Source organism: Lepidochelys olivacea (assembly GCF_965140295.1).
Source record: "Lepidochelys olivacea isolate rLepOli2 genome assembly, chromosome: 6".
NCBI lineage: Eukaryota > Metazoa > Chordata > Testudines > Cheloniidae > Lepidochelys > Lepidochelys olivacea.
In genome coordinates this window covers 66,337,351-66,357,736 of record NC_140416.1, presented here as the reverse complement: position 1 = coordinate 66,357,736, position 20,386 = coordinate 66,337,351, and the positions used below count along the sequence as shown (strand labels likewise).

Below are 20,386 nucleotides of genomic sequence, written 5' to 3'. Positions count from 1 at the left end.
TCTGATGAGGTTCAACAAGGACAAGTGCAGAGTCCTGCACTTAGGACGGAAGAATCCAAGGCACCGCTACAGACTAGGGACCGAATGGGTAGGCAGCAGTTCTGCAGAGAAGGACCTAGGGGAGGATGAGAAGCTGGATATGAGTCAACAGTGTGTCCTTGTTGCCAAGAAGTCCAATGGCATTTTGGGGTGTATAAGTAGGGGCATTGCCAGCAGATCGAGGGACGTGATCGTTCCCCCTCTATTCGACATTGGTGAGGCCTCATCTGGAGTACTGTGTCCAGTTTTGGGCCCCACACTACAAGAAGGATGTGGAAAAATTGGAGAGAGTCCCGTGGAGGGCAACAAAAATGATTAGGGGACTGGAACACATGAGTTATGAGGAGAGGCTGAGGGAACTGAGATTGTTTAGTCTACGGAAGAGAAGAATGAGGGGGGATTTGATAGCTGCTTTTAACTACTTGAAAGGTGGATCCAAAGAGGATGGATCTAGACTATTCTCAGTGATAGCAGATGACAGGACAAGGAGTAATGGTCTCAAGTTGCAGTGGCGGAGGTTTAGGTTGGATATTAGGAAAAACTTTTTCACTAGGAGGGTGGTAAAACACTGGAATGCGTTACCTAGAGTGGTGGTGGAATCCCCTTCCTTAGAAGTTTTTAAGGTCAGGCTTGACAAAGCCCTGGCTGGGATGATTTAGTTGGGATTGGTCCTGCTCTGGGCAGGGGGTTGGACTAGATGGCCTCCAGAGGTCCCTTCCAACTCTGTTATTCTATGATTCTATGATAGGGTAAGTGGAGGCAGTTGAGGGATTTGAAACGTGGTCAGAATAACACGTGAATGATAATTTTTTGCAGCAATTTTGGACATGCTGACGGGGAGCTTGTAAGTATCAGGGAGGCGAAGGTTGCTGGTTTATAATCGCATTGCAGTAGATATCTTGCACCGAAACAGTGCGTTTATTTTAATAATTTAGTCAGTAACCATGTCTGATACGTTTTCTTTTCAGCCAGAAACACAGCCTTCCTTTGGGGAACTCAGGGGCTGAGACAGTTCACAAATGTTCACTATTACTATGTGTCTGTTTAATCAGTAGTGTATTGTATAAGTACTGTTTACTACATACTTCTCATATACATGGCTTTCATGGATTGCTTGGTATACAGAACAGTACTACACTCTCTTGTGGAGAAAGAACAGAGGAATATGCAGCGGAGACCAGAGCTTTGGTCACAATAGCAAGGAGTATTTGCTACAAAAATACATTTAAAAAAAAACTTAACTGCAGCTGCCCAGAGAGCTGCCGTAGTTATTTACATAAATTCATTTCTTAGCAAACCGACAGGCTGCCTGGCTTCAAGCACACACAGGCTTTCTTCCATGAATAAAAGCAACATGAGAAAACACTGCACTCTAACAGCTCTGCTAAAGCACAAGCTAGAGTTTATCAGCAGAACAGGAAGCACTCGTGTTAGAAGGGAACCAATTTAACTTAACTTGTCTTACAGGTCCTGGCTTCCTCTTCAAGCCACCACCAAGTACAGCAGGAAAACAAAAGAAGGCTGGTTCATGAAGTGCTTACTCTGTTCACTGAAGTCACTGGGAGTTTTAACTCAGCAGGGGTTGTGGGATTTGACCCAATACATGAATAGAGTCTATGTTACTCTATGTTCTGTGCCAAAAAATTTAAAATTTTGCAAATTTTATTTGTCAAATAAATGTGGCGGCTCCAGCATGCATTGAGGAGCACGGGCCACTGGCTGGCTGCACAGAGGTGGGAGATCTGTGCCACTTCCCCACCCCTGGCACATGGACTCAGTGGTGAAGCTGCACCCAACCCTGACACAGCGCGAGGACCTGGCCTGCCCCAGAAACACCCCAGGGCCCTGCCCCTCTGTGTGGGCATGCAGGCTCAGCAAAGCAGGATTCAAGTGTGGAGGGGCTTAAAGTGGGGGAGGTCCAGGTGTGGGTTGAGAGGATTCTGTGTGGGGCAATCTGGGTGCGGGTGGCTCAGCGGGGGATCTGGGAGCGGGGGGGGGGGGGGGATCTGAATCAACAGGGGCTAGTTGTGGGTCTGCGTGCAACAGTAATGGGACTCTGCAGGAGGGTCCAGGTGAAGGTGGTTGGGATTCAGCGGGGGTGTTGTATGGGTGGGGGGGAATAGAGTATAGCAAGGGAGTCTGGGTGTAGGGGGCTCACTGGAGGTCCAGATGCTGGGGGGGAGTGGGCATCCAGGTGCAAACTGTCTGGGGCTCAGTGGGGTGGGGATCCAGCTGGCTCGTTGGGATGGTTCAGATGCAGGGGGAGTGGGGCTCAGCAAGAGGGTCTGGGTATGAGGGGGTCTGGATGCACAGGGGTTGGGCGGATAGGGGAGCAGCTCCATGTACAGGGATCCCTCCCCCTGCAGTTGAGGAAAGATGGGTGCAGGAAGTGTATGTGGGCAGGCCGGGGGGAGAGTATGCAGAGCTTCCTGCAGCTGGGGGAGAAATCTGGCGGTGGGTCTAACCTGGCCCCAGATGCTGTGCAGGAGAAGAGGAAGTCCCGTCCACCCCAGGCTAGCTGTGATTAGCAGCTGAGCCCGGTGCAGGATAGGAGCCACCAGCTGGGTCTTCCCCAGTCCTGTCTCCTGCCCACAGAGATTTACCTCTCTGCTGGCTGCCCTGGGCACTCGAAACATACTGCTGGGGAGGGTCGCATGACCGCTCTTGTAGATTCCCTTTGCTTCCCTGTCAGAAAGTTATTTTTCTGCAGGGAAGCAAAGAAATCTGCAGGGGAAATAAATTCTGCACATACGCAGTGATGCAGAATTCCCCCAGGAGTACTATGTGCTCCAGGCTGCAAGGCTTACAACCAGTTAAAGATCCCACAATTATGCAAAATGAAATGATAATACACCACCCAAACCCCAGTACTACGCTGTCTTATCAAAACCCTTGAAGGCTGTCTTCATCTATTCCACTCGTCAAAATTCATCACTTGCAGCTTGGAAGTGCACACAAATCACGTGGAATTTTTTATATGTTGTCCTTGTTAGGAGGTCTTTTAAATCTCCAGAGACCACTGCTTTAGAGGGCTGTGCCAGGAACTGTGGTATCCAGAGGGCAGCACAAAAGTAACGATGTAAAAGAACACAATAATGGATGCAGACCAAAACTACAACCAACCAGTACCTAAAAGAGCATAGCTGGTGTGGACACACAGCACTACTGGTACTTATGCTGGTGCTGATCTACAAGTTCCATTCTCTAAGGCAGAGAAGGCCAGCTAGGGCTAAGTCTGCTCTAGAGTTATGTATTGCTTAAACTCTCACACCGAAGAGACATTTGGCTGAAGAGATCTTTTAGCAGCTTTTTGTGAATTAATTTTCATAATGACAAGTACAGTTCCTGTAACTGAACATATACCATATTTATATTTTTGTGTAGTCTGGACCACCATTAAAATGTTTGTTTACTGCATGTTCTCTCCCTTCACAGTCAACTGTTGTGATTGGACACGTTCAGCTCCACGTTAAAAATTCACTATATGGTATTTTAATCTTTAGATATTAATTTATATAACAATTCCCAACTGCTGGTTGCTGTATTTGAATATGCATCATTTGCCTTGTTAAAAAGGAATATAGCAGAAAATGAGTAGTCTTAGTAAATGTCATAGAGAAGGTGAGACAGATGGAACTTTAAACTTAAAAACAAAAACCCAGCAACGAGCCTGCCCTTACCTGTTCAAAAAAGCGTTTCCAAAGCGGCTGAGTTTACGAAATGGCTTCTTGGGGTCCACAACTAATGCATTTCCAGGAGTACTCCCTTCTGCATCTCCATGCATCACAGCAATGAAAGAATCTGTGGTAGGCTCTGGACCAATCCTCATGCCTGGAAAGTCCTGTTCTAATAGGTACCTAGGAAAGGGGAATTATAAAAAGGAAAGGGAAGATAAGCAAGCACTTCGGTTAAAAAAAATTGCCATTTTCTTTATAATTAAAATAAAGAAATAAAATTCAAGAGACATATACCCCCTCAGTCCAACCATCAGGGACTAACTTTTTATGCATTTCACTATTTTTTTTGGCTAGAAATAGATGTCAGAGTGTAAAGCTGGAATTCCAACTTTTCACAAAAAGCCGATAAAGTCAAAATAATGAAAGTCAATCCTCCCCTGTAAAACCATAGATAAAAACATGCCCTCAACTATAAGATTCACTTCACCAGTTATGGCTACAAGTGACTCAAGCATGACTACACAAAGTTGTAGTTAATTCAAGGTATGCTGCTGCACATGACTGCTGCCAGCAAATACAGCAATGCATACATTAGGAAGTCTCATTTAGCACTTGTGTATTTAAGTTTGTATGTGTGCTGCTAACAGCAAGGCCTATAGAGAGAGGTTTTTAAACTTGTGGGTATGGTCAGAAAAGCGATCATGTGAAAACGACACCAACTTCCTGATCAGACCTGACTGCTAGCTGAATTCACAGCCATATCTGCTGATTTTAGTAACATACATGATTAAACTTTTCTTCTGTTAACACCTGTAGAGCCAACACATGGGGGAGCAGGAGATGAATTTGAGTCTGAATTGCATAACAGAATTGTTAACTAAGTTCCAACTGCAGAACTAATTTCTGCCCTCGGACACATATATGCATCTCAGTTGAAGACAATTTCCTTCCTGTTTGCACAATTGCCTAGCTTTCCAGCTCTCGGGCTTACTGCTAGCACCACGATGTTGATGCCCAAGAAGAACCAGATTGCCATCTACAAACTCCTTTTTAAGGAGGGAGTGATGGTGGCCAAGAAAGACGTTCACATGCCTAAACACCCAGAGCTGGAAGACAAGAATGTGCCCAACCTCCATGTCATGAAAGCCATGCAGTCACTGAAATCGCGTGGCTATGTGAAGGAGAAGTTTGCTTGGAGGCACTTTTACTGGTATCTGACCAACGAGGGTATCCAGTATTTGCGTGATTATCTTCATCTACCCCGAGATTGTGCTTGTCACCCTGTGCTGTAGCCGCGCTGAGACTGGCAGACCGCAGCCCAAAGGTCTGGAAGGTGAACGCCCTGCTCGTCTTACTCGGAGAGAGGCTGACAGAGATACCTACAGACGCAGTACCGCTCCACTTGGTGCTGACTAAAAGGCTGAGGCTGGTGCTGGAGCAGCTACTGAATTCCAGTTTAGAGGTAGATTCAGTCATGGACGTGGTCAGCCTCCTCATTAGAATTCTCTGGTCATGTTTTTGTGTATAATAAAATAGGTGAAAATCTCAAAAAGCATTATGATGAGTTTTCCATCTCCTGCCGAATCACTAAGGATAGGCTACAGACAAAGGCAGGACAGCCTCCTTCATGGACCAGCTTAAGTGCTTATTTTCAATGGAACTTAAGCACATGCTTAAAGGTTGAGGACAGGCTTCCATGCTTTTCTGAATGAGGAGGTATTCCTGATTCGAGGCCAATATTAACAGCAAAAGATTCCCTATACCTATTCAGTTTATTAAGTAACGTGCTTTTGCAGCATACACTGGCTTACCCATTTTTCCAGATTCAGAGAAGGAAAGAACAACTACAATCAGCCCTGCTTAGCTTCAAGAAAATTATGCTCTAACTCCCTGTTCATAATATAAACAGCAGAACTACCCTAGAAATACCCTTGAAAAGTTGCACCTATGAAAACAATTGAGGATTTAGTATTTCAAGATTCTCCCTCAAACAAAGAGAACCTGATTAATCAAGAATTACTAGGTCCATGGGTTTCCCAAGTATTGGTGTATTTAAAGCCAATCATGGCTAACTACAATTTAGGGCACATTTGCAGATTGCCATAGTCAACAGCTTAAAATAATCAAAATTGAACCTATCAAGACAATTCTTCAGGCTTTAGTGGTAGTACCATTGCTCTGACAGCCAATGGCAGAATGCTCTGAGCATTCAATGGGTGGGAACCTGGACAAGGTTGCTACTGTGAGGTCAATAGCTAGCAATGGTTTGGTAGGTTGTGTGTCATTTTGTAAAACTGCACTAATTTAGCCTTACTTCAAGGCTGCTGTAGCTGCATATACATTCCACGGAGCTTTTCCGCTTGTTAAACAATTCATAGATATTTAGGTTAGACGGGACCATTATGATCATCTAGTCTGACCTCCTGCACAACGCAGCCCACAGAATTTCACCCACCACTCCTGCAAAAAACCTCACACCTATATCTGTTTCCTGTTTCACTCTGCCTTCAGTTCAACAGAACCCAAACAACCAAAGCTTTATAATATTGGTACAAAGAAGTAAAATCAAGGAACTAAGACTATGATAGCTATGAAATAGAATCTCTTCACCAGCCTTGGTAAACTTGCTCCAATAGCACCAAACTCTTACTGTATAAGCTACAGGGAACAACTGCATCGTCTTACATGAGGTCTAAAAACTGGAGGAATGGAAGAAGGGAAGAACTATTATTTTAAGTGAAATTCTAAGAACCCTTTGCTCATACAGACCAAAACCAGCAAGAGGACATGTAAGAGCCAAAAGATTAGGAGAGAGCTTCTCTCCCTGAGCCTCCTATTTACTAACGTATCAGAACAGACCAAAGTCCATTAAGTACATTATTCTGCTTCCAGGAGTGACTTATACCAGCTTCTGCTTCATGCACCTGCAAAACTGGACAACGCCATGCTTATGTTATTTATTTGGCAGAGGTGGGGGTGCAGAGAGAGAATAGTATGCATTCTTCAGCTCAGGAGATGATCACTTTATGCCCAGATATATGAAAATGAATAGCCCTTATACCAGGTGTGGCCAACCTGAGCCTGAAAAGGAGCCAGAATTTACCAATGTACATTGCCAAAGAGCCACCGTAATTTGTCAGCAGCCTCCCCATCAGCTTCCCTTCACCCCCGGCTCCCAGTACCTCCTGCCCACCAGCAGCACTGCCCCATCAGCACCTCCCGCTCCCTCCCCACACCTGCCAATCATCTGTTTCATGGTGTGCAGGAGGTTCTGGGGGTGATGGGGAGGAGTGACAGCACTGCAGACTCAGGGGAGGGCATGGGAAGGGGTGGAGTGGGGGCAGGGCCTGTGGCAGAGCCAAGGGTTGAGCAGTGAACCCCCCCCCCCCCCCGGGCACATTAGAAAGTTGGTGCCTGTAGCTCCAGCCCTGGAGTCGGTGCCTATACAAGGAGGAGTGTATGGCTCCAGAGCCACAAGTTGGCCATCCCTGCCTTACACTATTGTAGCTAAGGTCTAAATCCTAAAAATGGATCTGCACATCCCTACACCCACATGGATCCACTTGCAGCATCTAGTCCTTAGATAACACTTGTAACTCCAGATGCTAGTGTATTAATCTTTTTTAATCTAAAATTATTTGAATCAGTAGCTGCAGCAGTGAGTTCCATAGATCAAGTATATTTTGTTTTCAAATAACAATTTCCTTTTCACTGGTGTTGCTCTTCTTCAAAAAGAGTCTCTATTTTTGGTTCCAAGTCTCCTATTTTGCTATGAAACAGCATTTCCAGAGACTCCTGCTGATGGAAGATGGTGATTCAGAAGATGGTGACACATACAACATAAAGCTTACAAAGTGGCAGCAACAATCTTAATCCCCAGTTCTGCAAATCAGAGCCACATAGATGAAGCCACAGGTCTCTGAGGAATCACAGAATCATAGAATATCAGGGTTGGAAGGGACCTCAGGAGGTCATCTAGTCCAACCCCCTGCTCAAAAGCAGGACCGATCCCCAATTAAATCATCCCAGCCAGGGCTTTGTCAAGCCTGACCTTAAAAATTTCTAAGGAAGGAGATTCCACCACCTCCCTAGGTAACGCATTCCAGTGTTTCACCACCCTCCTAGTGAAAAAGTTTTTCCTAATATCCAACCTAAACCTCCCCCACTGCAACTTGAGACCATTACTCCTTGTCCTGTTCTCTTCCACCACTGAGAATAGTCTAGAACCATCCTCTCTGGAACTACCTCTCAGGTAGTTGAAAGCAGCTATCAAATCATAGAATCATAGAATATCAGGGTTGGAAGGGACCCCAGAAGGTCATCTAGTCCAACCCCCTGCTCGAAGCAGGACCAATTCCCAGTTAAATCATCCCAGCTAGGGCTTTGTCAAGCCTGACCTTAAAAACCTCTAAGGAAGGAGATTCTACCACCTCCCTAGGTAACGCATTCCAGTATTTCACCACCCTCTTAGTGAAAAAGTTTTTCCTAATATCCAATCTAAACCTCCCCCACTGCAACTTGAGACCATTACTCCTCGTTCTGTCATCTGCTACCATTGAGAACAGTCTAGAGCCATCCTCTTTGGAACCCCCTTTCAGGTAGTTGAAAGCAGCTATCAAATCCCCCTTCATTCTTCTCTTCCGCAGACTAAACAATCCTAGTTCCCTCAGCCTCTCCTCATAACTCATGTGTTCCAGACCCCTAATCATTTTTGTTGCCCTTCGCTGGACTCTTTCCAATTTCTCCACATCCTTCTTGTAGTGTGGGGCCCAAAACTGGACACAGTACTCCAGATGAGGCCTCACCAATGTCAAATAGAGGGGGACGATCACGTCCCTCGATCTGCTCGCTATGCCCCTACTTATAGATCTCAAAATGCCATTGGCCTTCTTGGCAACAAGGGCATACTGCTGACTCATATCCAGCTTCTCGTCCACTGTCACCCCTAGGTCCTTTTCCACAGAACTGCTGCCTAGCCATTCGGTCCCTAGCCTGTACCTGTGCATTGGGTTCTTCCGTCCTAAGTGCAGGACCCTGCACTTATCCTTATTGAACCTCATCAGATTTCTTTTGGCCCAATCCTCCAATTTGTCTAGGTCCCTCTGTATCCTATCCCTGCCCTCCAGCGTATCTACCACTCCTCCCAGTTTAGTATCATCCGCAAATTTGCTGAGAGTGCAATCCACACCACCCTCCAGATCATTTATGAAGATATTGAACAAAACCGGCCCCAGGACCGACCCCTGGGGCACTCCACTTGACACCGGCTGCCAACTAGACATGGAGCCATTGATCACTACCCGTTGAGCCCGACAATCTAGCCAACTTTCTACCCACCTTATAGTGCATTCATCCAGCCCATACTTCTTTAATTTGCTGACAAGAATACTGTGGGAGACCGTGTCAAAAGCTTTGCTAAAGTCAAGATACAATACATCCACTGCTTTCCCTTCATCCACAGAACCAGTAATCTCATCATAGAAGGCAATGATTACATTAGTCAGGCATGACCTTCCCTTGGTGAATCCATGCTGACTGTTCCTGATCACTTTCCTCTCATGTAAGTGCTTCAGGATTTATTCTTTGAGGACCTGCTCCAGGAGACCCACTGCACACTAGAAATACTGAAGAAGTGAAGATACATATGTAACATCCTGGTAAGACAGATATTATGAATATCTGCAAACAGAAAAAATGAGGCAAAGAGGTTAAGTGACTGGCTCACAGTCATACAGCAAGTCTGTGGCAGAGTCCAGAACAGAACCAGATCTTGACTACCAGTTGCAAGTAGTTTTAGCATGCTTCCTCTCAATGTAAAAACACCATTTTCACCCAGCCACATGAAAGGAGAGGGCAGTCTCGCTACGTAAAAAACTAGTGGTTTTTGTACAATACATTATGTTAACACAGGAAAACACCCAGATTTATAACACCAGTAACCTCATGGCCTTGTCAGCAAAGATCACTAGAGAAGGAGTCCAAGAGTTTACAGGAAGACTATTTAAAAATAGCATGTGTCTCACAGACAGACTACTGTAGTTCATGCCACACATATCCTGTGGACTGCAAGTTTTGCTTCTACATGAGGTGCAGCCTTCCTGCCCTTAAAATGAATTCTGTAAGGTCTTCCCAAGACGTCATTGCAGAACTTGAAGGCAAACTGTGGGAAACTTCATTTCAAAATTAGATGTGCTACGAATTAGGCAGAGCTCATGACATGGTAATCAACCTTTAAAGTGCATTGCTTCAGCTATGCTGAACTACTGCATTAGCACAAGCTAACTGCTTCTCAGCAACATTAAGCAAGGATACTCTAGCTAGCAATTGTTAGTACATGTGGAGACACAATGGAAAGCTTCTTTCCTCCCTCAGGGCCACTCCACTCAAAATAGCTAACAGTCACAAAACCTCTCTTTTTGTTTTATGAACTGGGCTCTTTAGTCCAGGCAGAGGATGTTTGTTTAAGTGTGGAAAATCTGCTCTGAATGAAAACTCATGACATCTGATGTCAGTGAAAGACAAATTTAATCTTTACAAATCCACAGAGATTAAAAAGTATCAGAAATCTTATCCGGACCATGATAGACACAGGGTCATTGTCAGTTCTTCCCCACAATCGGGTTAAATATACTCATATACCCTTTGCAAACCCGAGATTTTATATGCTCCCACATTTTGAAAGTGTAACTTTGAAAAAAATGTTTAAAATCTTGCCTCAATTCTTGACACTGGCTATGGGGAACAAAAAAAGTTCAGTGTACCATTGCACCATTTGCTTAATACTGAATGTATTAACAAAGCTCAACTTGGCAGACTAAGGAGAGAAACAGCTTTAAGGTGCCACAAGTCCTCCTTTTCTTTTAGCTTTAATTCTGAATTTCCTTGCTTTGATTAGTTTTAAAAAAAGTCAGACCCTTCTAGTTTTAAAATACATCTATTTAGTAGTATAAGAATGCTTAAACCTAACATTGATATCAAAATGAAACTCGATGCAACAAGATTTTAGAATAGGGTAGAAATTTATTTGATCATTAAATAGGAAAAAAAAATAAACACCACAGCTGACTACAAAAGCATAAGGGCTAGTTCCTGTTTGATATAACAAATTGTCAATTGTCCCTATTTCCCTCCACCTTCAAAAACAAAAATTGTTTTGCATACTCTTGAGAAAAGGTACTGAATGCACAGTAGTTCCTTCCTTCTTTATAGTAACCATGACAAACTGAGAGACTAATAGAAGGATTAAGGGTATGCTGTTACACAGTTTAAACCTAAAATAAAGATAGTTTTTCCTAAAAAACAAAACAGGGGGAGGATGATGAATAGGAATTTTTGCTGGATTTATTATTTGAATTAAAAATACATTTTGTTTGGTTTGTTTTTTAAATTATATACTTCTTTAGACATTCTCTGGCAGTATCAAATGCTCAAACAATCAATACTGTACTACTACACAATAACCAGATAGGATAATAAAACTAAACTGGTCATTTGCACTAAGTGCAAAATGCGTCAACAGTATCAAGGGTGCAGCTGAAGTGTTATTAGAAACATGTAGAGATTTGTTCAAATTGTTTGAAATCTTGACAGCATTCCTTTATCTACTTTCATTCGGTATAGGCTTGGTGTTGAGGAGTTAGTGTTTGGGGAGTTTGTAAGGGGAGGGGGAAAATAGCACCTGGAACCATAACTTTACATATTTGTCTATGTCTAAATTTAAAAGTGACTATATACTGACTGTAAACAATGCAAAAAATTGCATTCAGGTTGACTAAAACCAAAACTTTTGCATATGACATGAATCTAACACTAAGTCACAACAACCAGCACTCATATGATCCTTACCTACTTCCTTCATTCATTAAGCTCCCAATCAGGCAAAACATATAGGCATGTGCTACTTTAAGCAAGTGTCTTCAGTGGGACTACTCACATATTTAAAAGTTAAGTGTTTTGCTGACTCAGTAGAAAAGACTGCATAAGTAGTATTTTTCTGGGGTAAAGTGGTTCTCCACCTTTTAAATCTCAATCCTTCTTGAGGAAGCAGAGCATTAAATGCAGAAGAAAGCAGGAACAGTATGGATTTATGACTTCAGGTGTAAATCAAAGTTTACTTGTGAAAAACCAGCTGGAAGAAAAAATTTACCAGCCATTATTTATTTATAATAAAATAATATTTTTCCCTTCTCTCTGCCCAAGCTCTACACTCACAGCAGTTAACTACATTACTAAACATTGTAGGGAATAGAGTTAAGCTAAAAGCACATAACATACAAGAAGGTGGCACCAAAAATATTTTTTTTAAAAGCCCTGCAAGGAATATTGGAATGTTAAAACTTTATGTTTATTTTCCAAAACTATCCCTTGAATTCAAAACAAAGAGTACAGAAAACCTGAAGATCCATGAAATATTTGCTCTAACTTAAATTTGCCCTTAAGTCAAGTAATACATTGATTTGGAAATATATTACACAGACTCCAAACCCACAAAGCAGATTTTAACTTAAAAAAAAAAAAAAAGTTTATGTGAGCACAGAGCAATGTTTGGACAATAAACTATTTTTCACAAATAGCCTTAAAATACAAATAACTTTTCCACTTCTCTTATCTGCACCTACCCTTTGGGAGCCCAAAGATGAATTTGGTTTCCTTACCTAATTATGTCCTAATTCTTAATTCTGCAAACACTTATGCATACACTCAATTTATTCAGCTGAGTAAAATTAAACTGTATATAAGAGTTTGCTGGGTGGAAGCAATAATCACTAAAGAAACCAAATTCAGTTTCAAGCTTCCAGTGGGTAGCTGTAAATAAGAGAAGAGAAAACTGACTTGCTATTTAAATATTTGAAGACAGTTGAACTGTTCGGATGAGTAGGGATAAATATGGGTATAAGTGTCTGTAGGATCTTGGCCTATGTTAAAAGAGAAAAAACATAGTTTGTTATTGTAGGGTTGCAAGTAAATTATAATCTGTTGATACTGAGAGAATAAGAAAAAAAGTTTTGTAGAATTTAAAGCAGGACTTTCATGAACCTTGCAGATATAAAAAGCAGATTAAAATTTGATCCTCACCTCTACAATGTTCCTTGGACAGTTTTAAGTTACTGTACTTGAAAAAAGCAAATTTTCAGTGCAATTTATGAAGAATGCAAAAAACACTAGCAACTTTGTATAATTAACATGTGGGGAAATGCAGACATTTTCATGCTCGGGTACGTATTTGCAAGGTCATGCCCTGTACATAATTGTAAAGTAATTACCAAACAAGTGTTTGAAGTAACAGGAGAAACAGGAACGACAGGAAAGGCAACAGGAAAAATGCTGAACCTAGCCCACATTTTTTAAAAAAGTCATTGCGAGAATATTTAATTGTAAATAGTACTATGTCTTATACAGGGCAGCTCACAAAAAGTTTAATATCTTTAAGGTGATTGTGACCCACAAGCCCTTCAAGGCCAAGAGGCAGAGAGCTCACACATAGTGTAACTTACATCAGGCCTGACAAACTCATTGCCCCAGCACATTGTTGCCATAATATAGTGGTTCCCAAACTTTAACAACCCGTGAACCTCTTTCACTAAAATGTCAAGTCTTGTGAACCCCCTCCTAAAAATGAATATTTCCAGGGATTTTCTCCCTTACCTCAGCATAAATTATAAAAGCAGTGATCTTAGAAATATAAAATTTGTTTTTAGGACATGCTTATTACATTCACTATTTATTAATTTTTATTTATCATTACAGTATTTTTATTACATTATGAAAATGGCAACACTCTTCCAAGATCTCACTTTTGTAGCTTGTATGACTTTTGATTAAGCCTGTTATAAGACAAGGCTTTTATCAGAGGCACCAGTAGAAAAAAGGGGTGCGGGGTCAAAGCCCCCGCGCACCCTGGGGGGGGTGGGGGGGCACTGCTGGAGAAAAAGGGGAGGGATCCGGTGGGAGGGGGTGTGGCGCCGACACAAGGGCAGCACGTGACCCTCATCGCCCCCCCATACTGGCACTGTTGGATCATATTAAAGAAGTTCTGTATTAAAATCACAAATGAGTTTGATTCCCCATCGTTTAAATTCCAGGGTATTACTAATTAAGAGGTTTCTTGCTTTTTGGTACTGTTTCTCTCCCTCTATGTGTGAAACTTGCAAGCTGCTAATTGCGTTAGTACATTCTAAGACAGAGTCTGTTCTCAAAGCAATTCACAGAGAGAGAGACTCAAAGCAATACTCTGTAAAAACAGAAACAGCACCCAGAGACTCCCCGCCCTTTTGCTGTATTAACAATTGTGATTAAAATAGAGATAGAGGATGTATGTGGATGGATGCTTGGTGTGGATAATAACTGAATGATCAGGGAGGTGCCAGCCTCAGAATCCAGTGTCCATCGGCTGAAGAAGGCATCAAGTGGAAATAACCAGAGAACCCCCGGAGGGCAGACTGGAATCCACCCAACAGCCTCAAGAATGGGAGAACCAAAGAACAAGATAACATCTAGCAGCACAGAGCCGTCAGGAATGTGCTATCTGCATTATGAAGCAATTCCCATAGACTGGCATAGGAAGAAATTCCTATAAAAATGGACTCTAGACAGTGAGAACTTTGGGGGTCTGATTCTGAAAACCAACTTCCAGGAGCATCAGATGAGCATCTGACAAGGCCCTGCTCCCTCCTCATGTCCAGGCCACCTGGTCAGTGGCTTGGCATGAGCAACTCTAAGGCTGGTAACTATGATAACAACCTCGCAGAACCTTTGTCTGTGTGTGTGTATGAATGAATGTATGAATAAATATGAGATTGAATGGAATGTTATAACTATAACTAACTGCTTACTATGATTCTTTCTGTATTCACAATAAATGTGGTATTTTGCCTTTTCCCCTTTAATTTATTATTTAATTTATTGGTATAACAGCACCTCTGGCTCCTGTGTTTCATCAAGAAGTATCAGATGTGAAACAACATGAAGGTATTTAAGAAGCCAACTCAAAGAGTTCCTCCTACACAAGCATTCAGGTCTTGAGCAGTCCAGGCAAACAAACAAAGCTTAAATTTGTTCTTCATAATAATTTAAAAACAACACCAGCAGCCTATTTAGTTTTAAAAACAGCAAAAAAAAAAAAAAAAAAAAAATCCACCTCCCTTTCTATTTCGTATAAGGAGTCTTGAAGTTTAAATCTCCTCAGTGTGATAGATATGCTTGCTTTGATCTGCTGAGCTCTTGGAAGTCCCTAAGGGCCTGCCGGCCCCGTACTGCCCGGGGTCCCTATGGACAGCTCAGTCCGCCATTAGGAAATTTTTCCCCAAGAACCCCCTGTAACATTTTGTGAACCCCAGTTTGGGAACCACTGATCTAGAGCCCTACCAAATTCATGGCCATGAAAAACATGTCATGGACCGTGAAATCTGGTCTCCCGTGAAATCTGGTCTTTTGGGTGCTTTTACATTATACTACACAGATTTCATGGGGGAGACCAGAGTTTCTCAAATTGGGGGTCCTGACCAAAAAGGGACTTTCAGGGGGGGTCACAAGGTTATTTTAGGGGGGCCACAGTATTGCCACCTTTAGTTCTGCGCTGCCTTCAGAGCTGGGTGTCCGGAGAGTGGCAGCTGGTGGATGGAGAGCGGAGGCTGTTGGCTGGGCACCCAGCTCTGAAGGCGGCACCACACCAGCAGCAGCACAAAAGTAAGGGTGGCAATACCATACCATGCCACCCTTACTTCTGCATTGCTGCCTTCAACGCTGGGCAGTTGGAGAGTGGCAGCAGCTGACTGAAGGCCCAGCTCTGCAGGCAGCAATGCAGAAGTAAGGGTGGCAACACCATACCATGCCATTCTTACTTCTGCGCTGCTGCTGGCAGTGGTGCTGCCTTCAGAGCTGGGCTCCTGGTCAGCAGATGCCGCTCTCCAGCTGCCCAGCTCTGAAGACAGCACCACTGCCAGCAGCAGCAGCGCAGAAGTAAGGGTAGCAGCATCCCCACAATAATCTTTGCGACCCCCCCCCCTCCACAACTCCTTTTTGGGTCAGGTCCCCTACAATTACAACACCATGAAATTTCAGATTTAAATAGCTGAAATCATGAAATTTACAATTTTTAAAATCCTATGACTGTGAAATTGACCAAAATGGACTGTGAATTTGGTATGGTCATATATATATCTCAAAGGTGTACTGGTGACACACTAGTCCTGAAAGCCATTGTGTGATATATGTACAGATTATATACTCTCTCTCTACACATATATATTGCAATATATATAATTATATATGTCTGACCAACTTGGTTACAGGCAGAGGACAATGGAAGTACATTTACATATAATGTAAACAAAGCCATCAAGCTAAATGAGCAAGGGAGAAGACCACTGAACCATCACAGCATGGGACAGAATCTGCACCCCAGGAAGTCTTCCTGGTTCTTGAAGCAGAGACAATGGACTCTGAGTAATAAAAGGGGAGCAAAAAGATATTTTAGTTACCCATCACTTAGGGGACAGCACCTTGTGAGCATGTGAAAGTTGCATTCTCTTAGCCTGGGGAGATGCTGACAACTTGATGTAAGAAAACCGCTTAGGCAAAGATCGCTAAGATTAAGTTTTAGTCACAAGAAAATGTGTTGTTTTATTTGCAACCATATCTATCTCTTTTTCTCTTGTTTATTGTCAATAAAATCTCTCTTCTTTGTTAATAAACTTATTCTTGTTTTATTACAAAACTATCTCAGTACCGTGTATGAAAGTGAAGGGTGAGTTTTCAGCTAACCTACAGTCTGATGTGTGCACTCTCTCTTTGGAGACACCGAACAATTTCTGAGACTGTCCAGTCAGAGGGACTGGACACTGCAGGGAGATGTCTCCGGAGAAGTCAGGAACTGGGCTTCACTGATTGCTTCCTGAAAGTTTACACTGGTAGAGTTTTGATGAGTTTGTTGGAAAGACAGACAGGCTGGTGTGTCAGGAAACTGACAAACAGCTTAGCAGTGGCAAAGCTCTCACTCTTGCTAAGGCAGAGGTGTAACACAGTTGCTCAGAGTTCTGGGTGTCCTGAGCAAGACATCATAGTGATCACTGATATAGAATTGTTGGGTCCCATTTCCTTCGAAGTTCGCTATCTCCACAGAACTATATTTCATAAAACTACCACTTCTAAAAGATCTTACCTCCTACCCAGGTGCAATCTTACTTATACTAAACTCAAGAAAGAGCAGAGTGGCATATGCCTACGTACAACTTAATGTACATGTGCTACCTTTCTGAGGGGTCTGAAATCTATCGGCCACAGAAACAGAAGTTCCAGAGTCACTCGCAAATCTGGATCTTGCATGTGAATGCAACACCAAAACTAGCACTATGGGCTGAACAGCTTTTAGGTTTTTTACACTTGACTGCTGATGCACACTATATTAACTCTCAGTAACTACTGTCTATTGAAACAAACTAGAAAAACATTACAGTAAATGGAAAACAACACATATTCCTTCTCATCAGTACAAAAAACCATGAGACAGCGTCCTCAAACAGGAAGGCAAAAACAAAACGACAGAGTGCTGTAAAAATTCAGAAATGTACATCAAATTTAAATATCATATTTTGCAGACATTTAGAAAAGCTTTACTCTCCAATACAGTGATAACACAACAGAAGGCTTACCAGGGGAGGGCAAACTATGGCCAGCAGGCTGGATCCAGCCAGTCAGGTTTTTCAATCCGGCCCGTGGGATTGCCAGCCCCTTGGCACAGTGGGGCTAAGGCCGGCACTACATCCCTGCAGCCCCTGGGGAGGTGAAGGGGGGGGGGCAGAGGGCTCCGTGCGCTGCCCTCGCCTGGAGGCACTGCCCCCCGCAGCTCCCATTGGCCAGGAATGGGGAACCGCGGCCCATGGGAGCTTCAGAGGTGGTACCCACAAGCAAGGGCAGTGTGCAGCAGAACTGCCTGCCCCACTCCACCCTCAGGAGCCATTGCCGGACATTCTGGCCACTTCTGGGAGCAGCGTGGGGCCAAGGCAGGCAGGAAGCCTGCCTTAGCCCCGCGCACCACTGCCACCCCGGAGCCGCTCGAGGTAAGCGGCACCAGGCCGGAGCCCGCACCCTGAACACCTCCTGCACCCCAACCCCCTGCCTTGAGCCCCCTCCCGCACTCCGTACCCCCCCTGCACTCCAACCCCCTGCCACACCCCTCCTACACCCCACACCGCTTGTCTTGAGCCCCTTCCTGCACACCGCACCCCCTCCCACACGCCACATTCCCTCCCACACCCCAACCCCCTGCCCCAGCCCTACATTCAGGGCCCTACATACAATTTCCCCACCTAGATGTGGCCCTCGGGCCAAAAGTTTGCCTACCCCTGGTTTAGACTGATTAGTTAATTTGCATGTCAACAGACAAAAGGTCCTGCCTCACTCAATACACCAATGCTACTTGCTTTGTGGCTTTAAGATGGAACAGGTAGTTAATACATGTTACGTTTTTATTTTCTTTTAAAGTACTTTCAAACCATGTGTATGCACTTTTCTACATACTCCACATTTTTCAGCCCTGCCCCCATCCAAGCAAACTTGTTCCACCTGTCCACCCAGTGGAGATGTTTTCACTTGCCCTTTCATGATAACACAAGCCACATCTTGGAGCTTGTTCTGCGTCAGCCATCAAGGTTATTGTCTTCATTTGAGTGACAGGCCTCTCAACTTTCCACCCCGCATTTACTCTAGAGGTGTGTTACTGTTCAAGGATAATAAGTGTGTTACTGTATGAAAATGGTAGGTTTGTTCACCCACATGAAAAATACCACATGAAAGGGTATTTTTATCCAAGTGCAGGGGGCAGATGGAGGATTATTTAACAGATAGGCAGCAGGGCCAACGCGGTATTTACCAGGTGAGGGTGGAAATGACAGGGTGAGGAGTATTTATCATATGAAGATGAAGAGGCAGGGAACCAATCATTCAGTGTAGGTGTGAAATAGATACTGTATGAAAGGAAAGTGACAGGGGGCATGACCACAGTGCATGCAAGAGTAGGTAGTTAGGGGGCATTTACTGTATGAAACTGTGTGCTGGCAGGAGGGCCAAGGAGGTATTTAACCCAGATGCTGAAGTCTTTACAGCATGAAGCTCAGGCACAGGGGGCAACTACACTGGTGGTGGGCTATGTGTCTATGTTGTTCCCGTGGGTATACAGTGGAAGGTATTTACCCCTGTGGGGGGTATTTACCAAATGAGGAAGGAAAGGGGACATTTACCCTCAATGGGGTTATTTATAAATGAAGGGGTGTATCAAGGGACCGCTACTGGACTGAGGCAAGGAATTTTCACTTAGGTGGGCAGTGGCGGGGGGCCGGGGGTATTTGCCGGATGAAGACGAACACTGGAGGGGGGTCTTTACCAGATGAAGGCGGGAGGAAGTCAGGCCGGCAATGGGGTGGTATTTACCGGAGAGAGGGAGGGAGGAAGGAAGGGCGGCAGGGGGGTATTTACCAACTGAAGGTGGGCAGTGGGGGCGTATTTACTGGATGAAGGCGGGAGGAAGGCAGGCAGGCAGGCTCGCAATAGGGCGGTATTTACTGGAGGAAGGGAGAAAGGAAGGATGGGCAGTGGGGGGGTATTTACCAAGTGAAGGCGGAAGGAAGGAAGGCAGGCAGGCAATGAGGCAGTATTTACCGGAGGGAGGAACGGCGGCGGGGGGGATTTACCGAGTGAAGGCGGGAGGCAGGCAGGCTGGCAATGGGGCGGTATTTCCCGGGGGGGCGGAAGGCAGGCAGGCTGGCAATGGGGCGGTATTTCCCGGGGGGGCGGAAGGCAGGCAGGCTGGCAATGGGGCGGTATTTCCCGGGGGGGGCGGAAGGCAGGCAGGCTGGCAATGGGGCGGTATTTCCCGGGGGGGCGGGAGGCAGGCAGGCTGGCTGGCAATGGGGCGGTATTTCCCGGGGGGGCGGAAGGCAGGCAGGCTGGCAATGGGGCAGTATTTACCGGGGGGCGGAGGCAGGCTGGCAATGGGGGGCGGGGGGGTATTTACCGGATGAAGGTGGTCTTGCCCGTGCTGTACTGCCCCACCAGCAGCACCATGGGCTTGTTGTCGAAGTCGGCCTCCTCCAGCGCGGGCGAGTGGAAGTCCTGGAAGCGGTAATAGTCCTCGAGCGGCTGCAGCCGCCGCGTGTACAGCTGCTTCAGCCCCCCGGTCACCGTCTGCACCGGGTCGCCGGCCCGCTCGCCCCCGCCCGCCTGCTTCCCCATCCAGCTGAACATCCCGACCTCGCCGCCCGCAGCGCCGCCCTGACTGACTGACTGACTGACTGGCGGCCGGCAGCGCCCCACCGGCCCCTCCCCCCTGGGCCCGGCCCGAGCACCGCCCCCCGGGACTGGGAGCCTGCCCGGCCTGGCCCAACCCTCTCGCCCCGCACCGCTGGGAAAAGCCGGAGTGACCCTCGGCCGGGGGATTTGGGGCGCCAGGTCCCCAGAGTGTCCCGTCAACGCCGATCAAGTGGAGTCACCGCTGCCCCATCCCCGCACGTTCCCAGAGCACGAAGCCACACGGAGCCCCAGAGCCGGCACCGGCGTCCCCTGGTGCCCGCGCCCTGCTGAGTCCCGCCGCTAAGGCCTTCCCCCGTCTATGCTCCGCTACTGTGCCAAAAAATTGTGGGCCTGGACTGTCTCCCGGCACGTAGCCGCCGCAGACA

The 20,386-nt window shown here is 45.2% G+C and overlaps 1 protein-coding gene and 1 pseudogene across 2 annotated transcripts in view; one reads left to right on the top strand and one right to left on the bottom strand.

Moving 5' to 3' along the window:
- Positions 1–19,976, bottom strand: part of EHD4 (EH domain containing 4) — a 60,138-nt gene extending 40,162 nt beyond the window's left edge. Inside the window, exons 1-2 of the mRNA XM_084632741.1 lie at positions 19,726–19,976; positions 3,720–3,896 (exon numbers count right to left, since the gene is read on the bottom strand). Of these exons, the coding sequence (XP_084488867.1) occupies positions 3,720–3,896; positions 19,726–19,955 (407 nt within the window). The 5' untranslated portion in view covers positions 19,956–19,976. The remainder of the gene's footprint in view (positions 1–3,719; positions 3,897–19,725) is intronic.
- LOC311521445 (small ribosomal subunit protein eS10 pseudogene) lies at positions 4,693–5,268 on the top strand (annotated as a pseudogene). The gene has a single exon. The product of its transcript is annotated as a small ribosomal subunit protein eS10 pseudogene (transcript).
- Positions 19,977–20,386: the final 410 nt, after the last annotated feature.